This window comes from Sphaerodactylus townsendi, linkage group LG01 (genome assembly GCF_021028975.2).
Source record: "Sphaerodactylus townsendi isolate TG3544 linkage group LG01, MPM_Stown_v2.3, whole genome shotgun sequence".
NCBI lineage: Eukaryota > Metazoa > Chordata > Lepidosauria > Squamata > Sphaerodactylidae > Sphaerodactylus > Sphaerodactylus townsendi.
The window spans coordinates 151,979,997-151,998,493 of record NC_059425.1 but is presented as its reverse complement, the minus strand read 5'-3'; the positions used below and the strand labels follow the sequence as shown (position 1 = coordinate 151,998,493).

The following is an 18,497-nucleotide window of genomic DNA, read 5'->3' as shown; positions in this document are numbered from 1 at the left end:
TAAAGAAAAAACCATGGGGAAAACCCCATTGCAAAGCAAACTGCTGTTCAGTAAGTAGGCATGCATAAATGGCCATAATCTTCTGATTTCATGGTTGATGTTTCACTTTTGGTTGATGATGAACCCAAGGAATAAATTTTTTTTTCAACAAATTCAATTCCTTCATTGTCAGTCCTAAAATGGTGTCATTCCCATGTACTCATTAATTTTGACTTCTTGATGTTCAGGTACTACTGCTTTGTCACTTTCTGTTTTAACCTTCAACAGTAGGCATTTCAAGTTTTCACTTTTTTGCCAGTAATGTGTGTCATCTGCATATCTCAAATTCTTGATGTCTCTTCCACAAATTTTCACTCAGTATTCCTTATAATATGTTCTGTATTTGGACTGAAGAGGCAGGGAGATAAAATACACGCTTGTCTGACACATTTGCCAACTGGAAACCATGCTGTTTCTCCATATTCTGTCATAATAGTAGCCTCTTGTCTGGAGTACAGGTTAACCATCAAAACAGTCAGATACTGTGGTATGCCTACTTCTTTTAAAACCAACCATTGCTTTTCATGATCCACACAAATCATAGTTGGTACAAAATTTTAAAAATGCATTTGACAAGATGCACAAGGCATTAAATGAAGATTGTACTACCAACTTTAAAATACTGAGAGTTAACCAGATTTTATATCATCATGATCCTTTTAAAATTTAAATAAAAATACTCCTAGAAGGAAAATCTGAAATAAGAGAAACAGATGAGAGGATGCTTAATCTGTTTTTCACCCACTGCTTTCACAATTCTGGAATCTTTCCCCCAAATACCTGCCTTTATGTGCACACAGCGGGAGGTGGGGTGGAGGGAAGGGGACTGCTAGGAAAGCAACTTAGTGAAGAACAATAGCAAGCACAAGGACTAAGCACCTAAATAAATCTCTAATTGCAACTGCTGTTCTAGATGTTGATTCTCCTGTTTAAAAAGGGCATCACATCTATGCATATCATTATGCTCGATCGTTAGCAGGAAATGTATTCCCCCCCCCCAAAACCCCTCTGAGATGTACAACACTGATCCCTGAAAAGTCTACATTAATTTCTATTTTCCAATTATTATGGCATCAAATTGGTAAGGGAAAAGGTAATACAATATATAGAACAAAGTATACAATATGTAGAATAAGGTATACATTATGTATACATGAAGTATTCATTGTATACTTTATTGCTATTGGCAGTACACATTTTTAATTTCCTATAAATTATAGTGCATACATCGGAGGCTCCTTCTTATTAGAAAAATCTTAGTAGGTTATTGTGCAAAAATACCAAATACAGAATGTATAGCCAATAGGATTTGGGTGATAATGCTGGTATTTAAGGCATATCACACAAGCACTTAGTAGCAACCACATGAAAGGCCAAAATATGATTGTGCAAGAGGAAAACAACAATTCACCTACTTGAGAACTGGATAGAGAAACCAGATTTGCTGATGAAGAAGTCACTGTCAAACTGTAAAGTCAGCGAGTTGAAAGTGCTGTATATATCCTCAGGAAGAGCAGACCCACTCCACTCTTTCAGTAGAATACTGCTTTCAACAGGGCCATCCCACACCTTTAGGATGTCATGAGCCACCTCAGTGTCAAAAACAATAAAATGCAGGCTGCAAATGAAAGAGTAACATAAGACGCATGTCATTTTGGGCCAGCTTTGCTATGTCGAATTTTAACAAAAAGCACAGATTAAGGACTGATAGTTCAAGAAAACAAGGGCCCCAATATAACACATGGTCCAGAATGCTTCTGGAATGCAATGAGTGGTATATTATATCCAGCACAAAATGGGAATTTATGTGCAACTGCAAAAAACGAAGAGAAAAGATTGCTGCCATCATCTCCACTGGTTGGTAGCAGACTCATCCCAAAATACCAGCTAATACTTTTCCAGCATTTATTTCCTGCATCTCAGTTACAGACTGGGCTTTTTGGGGAGGCCAACATGATAAAAGGTAAAACAGGATAAAGTTGCATTCTAATTTAAAACCATCAAACAAAACTTTAGATACAACCCATAAAATGCAGAAAGATTGTACTGATTTATAAAATTAGCAATTTAAGCCACAAGAACTGCATGGAAAACCTAATGTCAAATAAAAGTCTAGGTCCGTGGTGGCGAACCTTTGGCACTCCAGATGTTATGGACTACAATTCTCATCAGCCCCTGCCAGCATGGCCAATTGGTTCACCACCACTGGTCTAGGTGAAGAAAGGTCTTCATCCAGGACTGAAGACATCCAACCTGGTGCTGGCCAAGTCTCCAAGGTGAAGGCAATCCAGTTTTGGTCTATTATCTACCTCATCTCTAAACCTGAACATCCTTTAGATGTCCAATATTTAAGACTTTAAAAGTAATAAACAAGCAAGCAACCAGGAAGAAAAGGGAAGCCAATGAAACTGTGTTAACATTGGCAAGATATGGTCTTGGTATTCAGAACCAGTCAACAACCTTGCCTCACAACATTCTTCAACTGATGTTTCTGAAGCATGTTCATGGGCAGCTCCATATAGAGCAGGGGTCTGCAACCCGCGGCTCCGTAGTCGCTGCGGCTCTTTCAGCCTTATATTGCGGCTCCACGTGGCCTGGAGGTTGGAGGGTAGCATGGGTGTGTCCCTCCAGGAAAGGTGAGTGAAGGGGCCAAACTGGAGATGGCTCCGTGCAGAGCCACCTCTCCGGCTCGTTAGATCTTCAGGGTTGTGGAAAACAGGTCCAAATGGCTCTTTGGGTGGTAAAGGTTGCTGACCCCTGATATAGAGCATATTACAGTAATGTAACTTGGATGTGATCAGTACATGGATAAATCTGGTCCAATTTTGCCTTTCTAAGCAGAACTGCAGTTGGTTAAATATGTTACATCCAACAGAGGAGATCTGCATCTCCATCTAAAAGTGAAGTATAATAGTACGGTCAAGCTGCAAACTGCTTCTCAGAGGAATTGCCACCATATTGGAAACAGGCTGACACCTTACACCTAGTTCGACTGGGGAGGTCATGGCTGAATGGCAGAACTACTACTCTGCATGCAGAAAGTCCCAGGCTCTGTCCCTGGAATCTCCAGTTAAAAGGACCATGTAGAAGGTGATGTGAAAGACCTACCTGAGGCCCTGGAAAGCCATTGCCAGTCTAAATACACAGTTTTGACATTCTTAGACCAATGGTCTGATTAAGTATAAGGAACAATCATGTGTTCACAAGACAACTTTATTGGTCAACAATACTGTCATCCAGTTGGACTGAGCTTCATTTTACTGGTCCTAGTCCAGTCTATTACAGCTTCTAAATACTGATTCTGTCTTACCTGATCTAAAGAAACAGAGCTGGGTGCAATCAGCATGTGACACATTACTCCAAAACTCCAGATGAACTCTCACAAAATATAGGGGACATGATCAATCCCCTGGGAACCCCATGTTACAAATTCAGTGGCTCAAACAGCAATCCCCCAACACCAGCTTTTGGAAATAGTCCACTAAATAGGAGCAGATCCATAGGTGTCACACCCAGATCTCCATAGGTGCCAACCAATCCAGAAGAAAACTGTACATCAATGGTATTGAAAGTTACTGTGAGACCCAGAAGAATCAACCGAGTTGTACTTCTCTTTTCTAATGGTTTCTGTTTTAAAACCAGACCTATACCTCAGTCGAAATGGGGTTAGATAATCAGTTTCATCCAAAACATCTGGAGGTATTCAGTGTTGACTTGCTTAAATATAGTGTCCCAAAAGGAAATATTGACCACAAGACAATATTATTCAAACTATTTGGGTCCAGAGATGGCTTTTTTCCATTTACTTTGTCTGTGACCAGGCTAAACTCATTCAAGCAACTCAGGTAGATATACTATTTAAAAAAAAACTCTGATAATGAACTGCAGAGTCCAGGTCATAACAGATATGACAACATTTATCTGCAAAAAATGTAGGGGAAAAACGTCACAGCAAGTGAATGAAATATCTGAGTCAGCCAGATCAGATTAAAAAGTTCCCTTGTGACCTGGAGCAGTTCAGCTGGATAGTTTTGAGCAGCTGCAATGCTGAAAGATGTGAAAATATTTTCACCAGAATCATTCCCTATAAGTAGAATCAATATGAACTTCATTTCATATTTGGTAGTACCCACTACTAGTTTTCCTCCCTTTGTGCTATTAGATCCTCAATGAACCAAGTAGTCGGAAGTCAGAAGATGTTGAAAATTATTTTATCAACCTCTCAAGAGTCGTTTTCTGATTCCAAGAATTTAACAGGGCATTGAAAGGAGTGCTGGGCCCCCTAGAAGGAAGCTATTCAAGTGCAGGCCAGAAATAACAAGGATCAATGATCTTGTGGAGCACTTAAACGAGTAATCCACCCCTGAAAATGTTAGGAAGGAGATATCAGACTAAATCTTACCAAGTAATGGTCTGTACATGACAAGGATGATGTAGAAATCTTTCCCATTTATCCATAAACTGTTCCAGTACAGAAAATCAAATCAAGGATATAATCTGCAATATACATGGGGACTGAGATGTATTATGGCAATTGATGGCTGCCATAAAATCCTGGCATGCCATTTAGGAAGGATTCAACATGAACGGAGAAGTCCCTAAGTACAAGAGACTTGGGGATCTCAACATCAAATCTGAGGCCAATTCAAAGGGCCCAAGCTGTAGGGCAGTGATGCAGACCTTCAATGTACAGTCAAAGCTGGAAGTCTGACAATCAGAAAACCTGGCAAGGCCTGTGGAGGTTCAATAAATTATAGCTACTTCACTTTCCTAAGTTTCAAGCCTTAATGCTATTAATTTCAATTCTTGTTTCAAAGGTCAGAACCTAATGTCTCAAAAGACTGAATTAATTTAAAGGGAATTCAAACATTTATGAATTCTTAAGACCTGTTCATCACATTCCCTCCATAAAGTCAAGGGGGCTACTAAATATTAGATATTCAGTATCAACAAATAAATGGTTTACCATATGGCTAATGCTCACAATCTGATAAATCATAAATCCAGTCATGAAGACCTGAATTTATCTGAAACATCAAAGCACCTATCATCCTAATATCCATGGTTTAATTTAGGTCATATATTCTGCAGCAGAAAGCTAAATAAACTTTCTTTTGCTGCATTCACACTGCTCAGTGCAATCCTTTTTTTAAAAAGCAAAAACGGTTTCCAGAGATCAACACTTCCATTGAAAATGTTCACCCTCTGAGCCGGTTTTTCAGCTTGCTGTAATAAATGCTGACTCCAGAGGCAACTAATAGGTAAATATTAAATCTGTTTTCTAGTTACAGATACTTGTTTATAAATTCTTTTTTCATTCTATATTAATTTCACATTTGCCATACCTATTAAAATGCAAATGCAGCAATGAGTTCACTTGTGATTGAGTGAATGTCTTTTAGTCTAGTGCTGGGGGAATAATTTATCTTTTTATTTCCAGGAAGGAAAAAATGAAATTGTCTTAAAATATTATGATTGCCCTGAATATACATCTGTTTTTTGCAAATAAGATTTCTTTTAAATTTAATTCTATATACAAAAGAACAGTAGCTATTTAAAATGTAAAGCTTTTATACATGCATGCACGTATATAATAATACATATTGTGATATGCTCACCATTCATAATATATTGCATATGGAATTCTTTCTAACGTAATCTGTTCTCCACCTAAAAGTTTGGTAGTGCCATCTTAAGCTATCACACCTCTAAATCCACTGAAGTAACTGGTTCTGGTGGGTTTTCCTCGGCCACGCAGCCTGGAAAATCCACCAGAACCAGTTGAATCCGGCCATGAAAGCCTTCGACAATCCACTGAAGTAAATTGACTTAGATGGCTGTAATTCTGTTTAAGATGGCAGTGAGGTAAGTTGTGTTACTGTAAATACAGAAACTGTTCTCTGTTGATGAATGAATTACATACAGAGAACCCTTGTAGCCTGATTTTATAGTAAGACCAACAGTTACTTCTGCTACTCTTGTTACTGCCAGATCTGTAGCACCGAAGCAGGGATGATAGTACTAGATATGGTGTAAGTAGGTACAGTGGGACATGTCTTCCACCTTGTCCCACTTTCTTTCTCCATCATTTCAGGACGTGTCAAAAAGAAAGACTGTACTGTAGCACCGAAGACTGGTAATCAGTGCTTCAGAATAGAAACATGTTTCTTATAGCTTACCTTATGAGGGCTTTTAAGACACTCACTTTTTCTATCATAAATATATATCAACAGCAGCTCATAGTTCAAGAAAAAATAGTTTTAGGAGTTTAGTACAATAGATCAGATCTTCTGCTGCAAGACACTTTGTATTTAAAAGAGGAATAAATTATTCGATCACTTAAAATATAAAGTATGCAGAAGTTACATAAACATATACTACTAAGCTCTGGTCCATAATAAATTTATTAATTGGATTATATGCATACCTAATTGTTCTCCCTGGGTCCGCTTCTATAATCCAAGTACAATGAAGATTATTGTCATATGGAGCGGGATAACCTGGAGACAATATGCGTCCTGAAGTTGCAGCATGAATTTGTCCACCACACTCAGCTGAAAAGAAAAAGAAGTCCTTCAATGATCAGAGTCTATGAAGTATCTAAGTTGCAGAAGGACTGGGTATGTGATACAGAACTGTAAATTTTAGTAAGCCCTAGTTGCTTGTACTTGGTGAGATGAGTAGATAAGTGGTATGAAAGGCAGAGTTACTATGTCAGGAAAGTTGCAAGTGTTTCATCAATTCTTATAATTTACCAAAACATTAAAGATAGATTCCGATACAGATACCTTTGCTGGCATACAAAAATAGGTTAAGAGCATTACTCATTAAAACTGGTAGATTAAAAAGGAACAATTCAATAAATAGTTCAGTCGGTTTCAAATTTTAGCAGGCCTTTCTTTTTCGTATCCGTGATTTGGCAACGAATAGTTAATTGAAGATTTAAAGAACTGATTTGAAAGGTTTCATGCTAATATTTGAACTGAAAAGGAGGAGAGCAGAACCATGTTATCTTTCCACAGCTTAGTGTACCTGATAAGAATCTGTTCACACACAAAAATGTCATAAGCACCATCTGTATTGCACTGTTTATTATACTTTTGACTATTATGATTTATCTGCTCTGAAAACATGTTGCTATTGATGGAACTTTAATTAAATAATCCTTTTTTGTGAATTTGAATAGAATAGTGTGATTTTTTAAAAAATCAGACATGCATAACATTTGTTTGCGTGGTAAGCCCCAGATTTTAGAATGTGATCAGACCCACATACCTCTGACAACCCACTAGGTGAAGAAGAGATTAAAATGGTAAATTTGCCCATTCAGTAGACTTTATGGAATCTGATTGGTGCCACAGCTGAAGGCAAGGGGTGGGATGGAGCATGCCTAGAAAAAGCTAATAATGAAAATAAGTTCAAGAACTCACTAAGCATATGCCCATGGTCGCGAAACTTTGGCACTCCAGATGTTATGGACTACAATTCCTATCAGGCCATGCTGGCAGGGGCTGATGGGAATTGTAGTCCATAATATCTGGAGTGCCAAAGGTTCGCCACCACTGGCATATGCAATGGTGGGTGTTTTTATGATAAACTAATCTCTAGAGTGGTCTTAACAACTACTGGTGTGCCAGAGGTGGAGGTGATGCTATTTGTGGTTGCATCAATAAAGCATTACATGAATTCATGGGTAGCACCAAAATAATGTGGTTACTGCATCTAAGGTCTGAGCCCTTTAAAACTCTGTTCAGCTAGAGGCTTACTGGACAACCATAGGCTGAATCATGCTTCCACACTTTTGCTCATCCAAATCTTGCAACAATGATTTCTCTCTTTTAGCCAGCAATACACTCTTCCTCCCTCTCTCACTTTGTTCCTGGCCACCATGCCATATCTAGCCTCCTTCCTTCTCCCAGCCTTGTTAAGCAGCCCAATCCTGGGGTGGGAGGTGGGGGAAGCCTGCCACAGCCAAGGACATTGCAGCAACGATGCAACTTAGTCACTTCCTAAGTAACTTGGTGTGCTGTGGCCAGCAACCAGACAGAGATGTTCCCCAAACTCCTGTAGACCAAGAATACCCGTCAGTGACTATTTTTCACCAGTGTAACTTTGCGCCGGCAAATATGGTGTTTCCATATTGAAAGGAGGCTGACTAATAACAGCCACACCCCTGGGCATACCCCCATTGGCACTGGCCCATATGCCAGAGGTGCACCAGCATGCCTGGGCCAGCGTAAGTGTAGTGGCACCAGGGTTCACAAGCCTGACACTGGCATAAGTGGCAGTTATGCTTCTGCTGAGATCATGACACCTCCAGAGCAATTTCCCCCTTTTTGTGGATTGTGTTCAAAGTCTCTGAACCCATTCTCAATCTTTCAGCAACTCTTCCTCCTTTCACTGCCCCCTTTAAGCCTGATTTCCCTCTTCTGTCCTCCCTGTTTTTTCTCATGAGGATACAAAATTATGAAAATGATTGGATTGACAACACCTAAAATATGGGGTTAGTGCTGCATTTGGAAAAAGCCGAAGCAGAATAAGCACGCAAATCAAGCATGTATGATCAGTTCACCAAACCACTATGTCCTGCGCCCCTGGAGGGGTCCCCGCTGGAGTCCCTGTTGCCAACCCGCCTTCCCCTTCCCGAACGCTGGAACCTCCGGCCTCACTCCTGTTCTCTGGGGAGTGGACTGAGTGAGTCAGCCTTTTTAGCCACAGCTTGCTTAGGCTGACCACAGTTTGCCTATAGACTGCCAAAAGCTGGGAATAACAGCTAAAGAAGTCCTCTGTGCCACGGCACTGGGACTCTTCCTTTCCCTCGTTACCCCAACCTCCTCCATCTCTCCATTCGCTCTCCTTCTTTCCTCCTTCTTCCCACTCTCTGTCTCTTCTCCCTCTTTGAACACCCATTCCTTCATCTTTCCCTCCTTCTCTTTCCACTCTCCCTCCTTCGTTCCTCTACACTCGCCCTCCCTGGCCTTCCACCACGCCGCCCGCCCTCTGGCTCTCCTCCGTCTTTTATCCCCTTCCAGTTAACCCCGCCCCTTGATCTCGCCGACGTCTCCCCCATCGTCTCTTCGGCTTGCTGAGAGCCCTCCCCGCTGTCCCGTCCTGCCACTCTTTCCCATTGCCGCCACGGCTGCTGGGGCTTTCCCCCCCCCACTCCGTGTCCCCTCCGAGGAGGGGGCGAGGCACACCCCAGATCTTTGGCTGTCCCTGGCCAGAGGAGGGGTTGCCGGGAGGCAAGTCCAGGGAGGGGGTGGGGCATACCCCTACTCTCAGACACACTAGCACCGTGCTCGTGACTGGTGAGCATATGGACCAAAAGAAGAGCCATGCTGGATCAGATCGAGGTCTCATCTAGTCCAGCATTCAGCTACTTCTAGGAAGCCCACAAAAAGGAAGACTATAGTAGACAAACTTGCTGTTTCTGCAGTACTACTTCGATTTAAAGTCCACTCATATTTCACAAGAAGTACAAACTTCTCAAATATAACCTAGTGAATATCAAATAATGCCAACATTTTCTGTCATGCTGTACAAGAGTTGTAAACAACTCTAAAATGGCAAGTAAATCAATTTGCTCTGAAACATATTCACCCTCTCTAGAACAATAACATCCAATTACACAAGTAAAGGCTTACGTGATAAAGTTTCAAAAGCAAAATATGGGGGTGGGAGAGCTTCCCTTTCTCAGAACCCTGTGGAAAGAGCCTGGTTTCATCCTTTTTTTAGAAGCAGATATAATCTGAGTTGCCTTCTGCTTGCATCCTATAAAATTATCCTAAACTGTTAGTATTCTTACAATTACTATCTGGCAGTCTTCCTTCCGGCAACTCTAGAATCCTGCACGAATGAGCAAAGAATGTTCCATACATAGCCTGTAGCATTTATGTGTCTTGTATTCATGTAGCTGGAAAATAAGAATAACCTTTTCTTTACCTTGATAAAGGATTTTTAGTCTCACATCTAACATTGTATGCACGTAATCACATGCCTGTTTGTCAAAATCCTGGTTAAAAGTTAAGATGATGCAACTTTTGTGTTTTTCTAAGTGTTATATGAAACCATTGAAAGGGCAGATGAAACTCAGAAGGGTACTCAATTACTTTGAATTTTCTCTGTTTGAAAGTTCCCTTAAGCAAGTTTGAAAGGGCACTGAGACTCAAACTATATTTTACATTGAGTTCCTTGATTCTTTCATCAATTTTTTTTAACCCAAAGCAGCCTGGGGCAGGTTGCTTTGAGTAGATATAAGTGCTAGCAGATGATTCTTAACTCTCTCACTTCCAATCCCTGTTGATGTCAAAATCATTCTCAACACATTACTTTTTCTCACCAGTTGGAGAGAGAATTCATACATTGTCTTTTCCTTTCCCTCACAGGTGGGAAGCAGTGTGTGTGAGTGTGTGGTGGGGCTTTTCCCACTGCCTTTCTTCTGCTAAACTCTGTATCTTTTCTGTCCCAAGTTTAATCTATTTCATCATTTTCAACTTTTTACAAAAAAGAAAAAAATAAACTGAATTTGTAAAAGGAAAGCTAAATGTACACGTCAGGGTTACACAGAAATTGATGCACTTGTTAGACTAGCAGCCAGTGATTTCAAAGTAGAAAATGTTGACCACTGAGGAATTTCCCTACGTTGCTCTTCACAACAGTTCTTTTCAACAACACAAAAATGAATTTATGGGGTCACAGAACCGAAATGTGGGGAAGTGTCATGCAAATCAGGAAAAGGAATGAAAACAGCTTTCCTTTACCTTGTGTTAGTGTAGCTGCACTGATAGAAGAGAGGAGAAGGTAATTTTGCCTCTTTCTTCTCCTCAGATTAATTCCCTAATCTGTGGAGGTTGTTAGTCCACATTTGTCCTATGATCCCACCTACCAACTTTCCCAAGCACAGAAAGAGTTGCTGGGTGGGAGGGAAATATCTGCAATCCTTGTACAAATAGATTACAGATAATTGATCTTCTTATACTTGAATGGGAGCCAATAGGGAAAAAAGAATCAATATAAATTGACTAGTTCTCTTGAGAACAAAATGTTCAAATCATGAAATACATACAATTTTACAGATATTTTACTGGGAATAGAGAAAGCATCCAGCTAATCCAGTCTTGCCATTGGGAATAGAAAACAAGTATAAATCAAATATGAATATTTATTTATTTATTATCAAATTTATATACTGCCCCTCCCCTGAAGGGCTCTGGGCGGTGAACAACAAAATAAACAACAGACAAATAGTGTACAAAATAAATTATAAATTATAAATAAATAATATAGGCTCCATGAACCATAAAATCACTAAAACCCATTAAATACATACGTACGTGTATGTATGTGAAAAGTCAGAGAGAAAACACATGTTGAGGAATACTTCTCAACTACAAAAACTTTGTAAAATTCCAGATAGAGAAGCCTCATACAAAATTAACTGGGCTGTTATTGTCTGCAAAAGGCATTGAAGGCTCTTCCATGACAGGTAAAGATTATCATAAAATAAGAATTGGCAGACCAAAAATTACAATCAGAAACTTAGACAACAGGAATCACTAGAAAAAGACTGAACATTCTTTTCAAACAGAATGGTCACATAATTATGCCTAACATAAAATTATGACTTGGGAATTCCTGCTTGGACTAAACTTGGGAAGAATTCTGAGGAAGCTAACAATTATCTAACAAGGCTTGCACCAAGTCATTTATACATTTTTAACCTGTACGTTTATCTAATGCAGTTTGCCATAAAGACTCCTACTCTGGCAAAACATTAGAAAAAATGGAAAAAATATTAAAAATTATGAAAAACTAGTAAAATGTATCTGGGAGGTTTCATAAAACCATCCTTAGATATAATAGCATAAGGGATGGAATGTCACGATTATGAACTTCCCACCAGTTGCCAAGCAGGACTCACTTTTAGCTATAGAAATGAGTCATCCCCAAAGATCAGTGGGAAATTAATTTCCCATTCCACCCTCCTACTGCTCCAAACGACAAGCCAGGTCTGTCAGGAGAATGGTGTCAAGCCACTGTCCCACCAGGTCTGCACCTTGGTGTCCACTGCTACAACAGGCCTGCCACCAGCCTCCTGGTCCCCCCCCCTGGCCCTCCCCCCCCAAAACAAGCTGGGCCAGCATGGCGATGGTACCTTGATGCCCACTGCTCCACCAGGTCCACTACCAGCCTCCTGGTTCCTCCTGCTCTCACCACATCCAATAACCAACCTGGACCAGCAGCCAGCAGCTCCTTGGTGTCCACTGTTCCACTGGGTCCACCACCAGCTTCCTGGATCCCCCTGCCCCCCCCCACCCTAAAAACAACACTGGACTGGCAGGGCAGCAGCATCTTGCTGCCCACAGTCACACCTGACCCCCCACAACAGCCTCCCAGTTCACCCCTTCCCACCACAACAAACAACTTCATCCCCCCAGCAGCCTCCCACACTTATTGGAGTCCTGGGACCACAGGATCATCAACAGGTAGGTAGAAAACCAGCTGGCGAGGGGCAGGTAAAACAGCATTAAAGCTCATTACAAGGGAAAATGTTTCCTTGCGCCTCCCTTTTCTAGAACCCACTGCATTTTTTCCGGCAGTGAGCTTTACTGCTAGTAGTTTTAACAATTACATTGAAATATATTTTAAGAAATTACAGTATCACCGCCCTGAGCCTTTGGGGAGGGCGGTATATAAATATAATAAATAAATAAAACATAGAAAAAGAGAAATATTTCCAACTGTTTAATTCAGCTTTTTAATTAATATTATTTTTTAACATTACCTATACAGGTAGGTAAAGATTTGTCCCACACTCTTCGATCTCCACTTAGGCAGGTAATAATATTGCTTCCATGCATTGTATAGCCTGGATTGCAGCTATACAAAATTACAGTGTCTGTGTAATGCCCTTCATCACGGATCTTGTAGCCATAATTTGGTATACCAGGATCTTCACATTTCACTAAATCAAAGCCTGAAAAACAGAAAAAACATGGAAATAATTTAATTACTATTATCCAAACATGTTTCTGGTGAAAGGAACCTCCATGTTTGGGAAAGGTTGGGTCAGGAGCTCCAGTATTATGGTTCCCATTTTTTCCTCCATTGGAAACAAAGGAGCCAGCACTCTCTCTGGACCCCATGAAATAGGACCCCTTACCCAACTTTTACCAAAGTTCCTTTAAGCAGAGTCAGCCGAAGCTATGCTGAAAAACTGGTGCCTCTACTTTAAAAAACACTCCAATCTCCAAGCCCAGAAAAAAATCCCCATCGGCTATAATAGAGCTGATTTTTTTTCAGATTCCCCTCCCGCTGCCAAAAACAACATACCAGCATGGGGATTCAGGAATATTTGGGAATCTCGAAAATACTGGGGTCCCACACACCCAAATCTTCCCAGTTTGTTCACTCCTCTAGTTCTTTCTCCATCACAAAAATACAGGTGATGTTTCAATGATTAGCCTAATTCTAACCCTAACACACCCTTCATACACAGAATGTTTGAGTTAGCAATTACCCTGTGTTGAACCTACTGTTTCTCCAATATATGATAATTGGTTCACATTCTTTGTCCACCCTCTAGACCAACCAGTGCTTGCTTTATTCCAGATGCTTCCCCCTCTCAATCTTTGGTATATAATTTGTGCATCTATAATTTCCCCACCTGATAGTTAGAATCAAATTAGTCAGTAATTTTTAAAAAATGGTTCCAAACCAATCTCAGTTTAACATCCCACCTGATACTCACCTTCCAACATTTTTATAGTATAAATACAGCCCCAGCAAATCCCAGAATTTTGCAGCAGCATTGTTCTTGGATTTCCTTGCTACTGCACCTATGCATCTTTGAACAAAATCCGGAGCTGACCTCAGCCTCTGTCCTGTTTCCTCCTTCTCCTCTCCCCTTCCATCCAGGGACCCCAGGAGTCAGACTCACCCATTTCACAGGACCAACTTGTCTGTTTTCATTGCTTGCCTCCCTCCACTTATTGTATGTTTTCATTTCTTATGTGTTAGGTTATCTAGCTTTGTTCTCTGTGTGTATGTGAAAGAGCCTGCAGCTGATTGCTTCCTGCTTTTCCAGGTCTATTTTTCTAAATATTTAGACTGATTCTATTTTCTGCCAGCTTTATTTCTGGGAAACTCCCCATTCCCATAGTAAAGTGCTGCCACCAAATTCTGGACCTTGGTATACACAGGCGATGGTCCCTAATTTAATATTATCTAGGTACATGTGTATGTGCTCTTAACATGCAAGGGGAACCACTCAAGGTAACATTGGGTAACATTACTGTAAGGACTTTCAATAGGGTTTACGCTGCAGCCATTTTCTTGAAGGCATAAAATGTTTTGTACCCCATGAAGGTGGTTTTAGAGAGCAGCCATGCTGGAATGCAGTAGAACAATTAGATTTAAATCCAGTAGCACCTTAGAGACTGACAATATTTTCGAACTATGAGCTTTTAAGAATCAAAGCCCCCTTCATCAGACTCTTGAAAGCCAGTACCTGAAAATTTTATTGGTCTCTGATGCTAGTGGACTAGCCAAGGGTCCCCATTAACTGTGGGCGCCACACTGCCTTTCACTTGAACATCTCAAAGCGGGAAACAATTTTTTAAAAATAAAACAAATATTAAACATAACAGGTAGAAAAACATTAAACCAAAATAAATATGCCTTACGTTCCACAATAACAGATATTCTCCACCTGCCCAGACTACCCCCAAATCTCTACGAAACAGCTCTGTTTTGCCCACTAACCAGATGGTCACACTTTTTGGAACTGTAAGTCAAGTTGAGGCAAGATGTAAATATTTTACTGTATAAAACAGTGAAAGCTTCCTGCTGTTTCTAATTCTACGGCTTATAGCTGGTTTTCTCCTTAGCATGTGGTTGTTCTAGGGGAAATTGTGTGCAAGCTTCCACTGGCCATTGGCCTGTAGTGTGACAGCAGGGATCACTGTGTCTCTCCAATCAGTTGACAGAAAAAATGTTACTGAATATACTAATTGTTGTTGAATTTATCCAGTGGAATTTTCAATTCCCTTGACGTCTCCTCTTAAATATTCAACAGATGCAGGGTTTAGTTACTTTGAGTGAAGTTAAAGAAAGAACTCGGTGGATACTTTGACTTTCCCGTTAAATGTAATGGAGCTTCAAATGGTTTTAATTTTGAATTGTGTCTATACTTTTCAAAAAGAACATTCAAGAACCACTACAAGATGCAAGAGCAATTATAATTTCATCTCCCATGACTGAAGCCTGTGTTTCTCAAGTGTCTTTTTCATTTCAGAGCTAATTGCATCTTGAGCTACAAAAACTATTTCTCATTTTGCTTCATTACCAATAACTGAAAACATTCCCAATACATTTCTGCTCACTAGGAGACCAAAGCAAAGCAACGATGGTTAAAATTTTGGTCAGATATATTCACTTAGACCTAGTTGATATATGACTTTGTTATTTGCTTCAACTCATTCAGTCATTCAATCATTCATAGAAAAATCATGTTGACTACTTGTAACTTGAAACAACACTAACCTATACAAAGAACAGAGAAAACTGCTTCAGAAACCTTCTCGCAAGGGGGAGCTATGGTAATCTGTTGCAAGCAGAACATAAAGAACCATTGGCAGATTCTGCATGGGCCAAAATAAAAAAGGGGGTTACACCGTTGTCACACCATTTTCACACCACTGTTTTTGTACCATGCGGAATCTGCCTTTGAACAACTGTGAAATCCTATGTAGACTTATTCCAGTTCAAATCCATTGAAACCAAAGGCTTAGACTGAGTTAACTGCATTGGACTGCAGGGCAAGTGTTGGGTTTTCCAGTAGCATGAGCAGAAGGAGATCTTGCAGGAGGATCTTTATCTTCTACCCCTTCCCCCACAGCAGCCTTATGTGTCACTCAAAATCCTCTGTTAATAATCATGGAATCCTCAAAAGCAACAACAACAAAAAAGCACTATGGTGGAAGAGCCAGCCCCCTGAAGATGAAAAACTAGACACAGAGCCTGAAGACACCATAAATCAGGAGCTGGCTCCTCAAGAGGAAATATAAGGAGCAGAGCAAGCTCTAAGCTCTTCTCTCCCAGCTGAGGCAGTGCCATTGGCAGAGCAGGTGCTTCAACACTGGGAGAGCGATCAGCAGCCCTAGATCAGGGGTCTGCAACCTGCGGCTCTCCAGATGTTCATGCACTACGATTCCCATCAGACCCTGTCACCATGGCCAATGGGCTTACAATTGGCCATGGTGGCAGGGGCTGATGGGAATTGTAGTCCATGAACATCTGGAGAGCCGCAGGTTGCAGACCCCTGCCCTAGATGAACTACCTGATGAGCCAGCTGCAAGGGGAAGACAGAAACAGAGGCTTGAAAAGAAAAAGTGCCAGGATAGCCTCAAGCTATGGCAAGAACTTGAATCTGACACCTTCAGGGAATGAGTGTCTGTAGGGATTCACTCCCTTCCCAGCCGATAGCTTTTTTAGGCTTAGAAAGACATCCTGGTCAGTTTGGGTGCAAACAACATGCTTCAATGGGAAGCTCCAGGCACCTAGTCCCCTGCTTGGCTTTCCTGAACTCCAATTCTCAGCCTACCTGCCTGTCTGATATCCTGGACTTCTTTGACCACTGGACTACATGACCATGCCTTTGTCTGCCTCAACCTTGGACTGTTTGACTGCCCCCCTGTCTGCTGCCTACTGTGTCCCCTGGACTGCCTGACCACACCATAATGGGCATCTGCCAGCAGCACACTATAGTGAGAAGGGGCTTGGCTTCCTTTACTAGAGGAAGCACAAGATGGCAATCTCCAAATTTCCTGCCTTCACGGCAGCCTCTCCAAAGCCCAATTCATCAGCTGCATGATACATGAGAAAAAACAGGAATGGGGGGGGGGGAGTCCTTCTTCTATTTGTACTTACTATAAATATATTTGTACCTGTATTGCCTATTACAAAGTCAGCAGCAGAATTTTTTTTTCCTTTTAAAAAAATAAAATAAAACAGGCAATGTTGGCAATGTTGCAATTTAACTTCCAAGAAAATCCCACAGATAGCATAAGTAGCTCTAAGGATTGCCCCAAACAATATGGTTTTAACCATAGTATTTCCGGTGATTCTTCAAGCTACCCTACATCACTTTCAGGTTTTCCCCTAAGTGACATAGCAACACAGCCAACATCACAACCACATCTCCCTGCCTACAACTTTGCACCAATCATAAACAGATATATGTCCAGATCTTCCCATGAGCTTCTCTGGTATACATCTGAAAATAAGTGAACTTTCCTAAATGTGTGATTTGTGAATCAAATGTCTCAAGTCTGAGCTTACTAAGGATTCTCAGCAACAGATGCCAATCATCCATATATGGAAAACATGATAAATCTGTGTATTCGGGCAGGTACTTTGATAAGAAGGTAATAAGCATTCTCAGAAAATCAGCAGGGCATATTTGAGCATTATTAGGCAAGATCACACAGTTGACCGAGACAAATGTCGTACGCAAAGAGGACACATTTCATTGTAATGCATAGAGACTAATACACTGCAAGTCAAAAGCATTAGATTTAACTGCCTGTCAGTTTTGTTAGTGGTAAAGCACCATTGTTTATCAACACAATGCAATTCTGAAGAATTTAATGAAAGTGGGCTGCTTGTAGGGCTATTGCTACACTCCAAGCCACTATACTTCTACCTTGCCATGTGAAAGGAGTCATAACAAAATATATATTGATCATTCAGCAAAAAAGGTGACACCTCAGACAGTAATTTCCTAAGGAAGGATATGTGAACAAGAATATATTTAAAACTGCAAAATGCTAACCTAGAATGTTACCACTCCCGATACCTCAGTCTCCTTAGGCAGTACATCAGCGGCCAGTGCTCAAGTCACCCTTGCTAGGAATGCCCTTTCCCTCTTGGAAATATTAGCGCTAGAGGGTAGGGAGGAACTCAAGGAAGGTTGAAAATTAATGTAATATAAAAGGAGAGTTAACACTGCCAGAAATGCATCATCAGCTTTCTTTTTATTTCAATCTCTTCTCTCTTTTTCTGTTTCCATGATGATAAAAAAATTAAACTGTGATATAAAAACTAGAGCCAAAGATAGGCAGAGCCAACTAATTTTGGTTTTGTCCTTCTCCTCCTCTCTTGTAATGATACCAGAAAACATGAAAGCACTGATCCCAGTTCAGCTGCCAGCCTAATACATCTTATCTTTTCCCCACTGTGTTTGTTAACAACAGTTAAGGCCCCTTTCAATTTGTTCTTATAATCCGTTTTAAAAGCTGGTTGCTAACAGATTTTTTGGTGTCATTTCAGACGCAACTGTTTTGGCTCTTGGCTGCTATTAGATTTTTTTAACCTTTTCCAATGAAGCTGCTTGTGTCCAGTTAGCCTCCTGGGGTTCAGCCGTTTTTTTATGAAACCTGCTTTCCCCCCCTGTTTTC

The 18,497-nt window shown here is 40.6% G+C and overlaps 1 protein-coding gene across 1 annotated transcript in view; it reads right to left on the bottom strand.

The window, feature by feature from the left end:
• The window catches only part of CSMD1 (CUB and Sushi multiple domains 1), a 1,361,167-nt gene that overhangs the window by 216,242 nt on the left and 1,126,428 nt on the right, over positions 1 to 18,497 (bottom strand). Inside the window, exons 24-26 of the mRNA XM_048497567.1 lie at positions 12,824 to 13,015; positions 6,467 to 6,593; positions 1,455 to 1,657 (exon numbers count right to left, since the gene is read on the bottom strand). Coding sequence (XP_048353524.1) covers positions 1,455 to 1,657; positions 6,467 to 6,593; positions 12,824 to 13,015 — 522 coding nt within the window. The remainder of the gene's footprint in view (positions 1 to 1,454; positions 1,658 to 6,466; positions 6,594 to 12,823; positions 13,016 to 18,497) is intronic.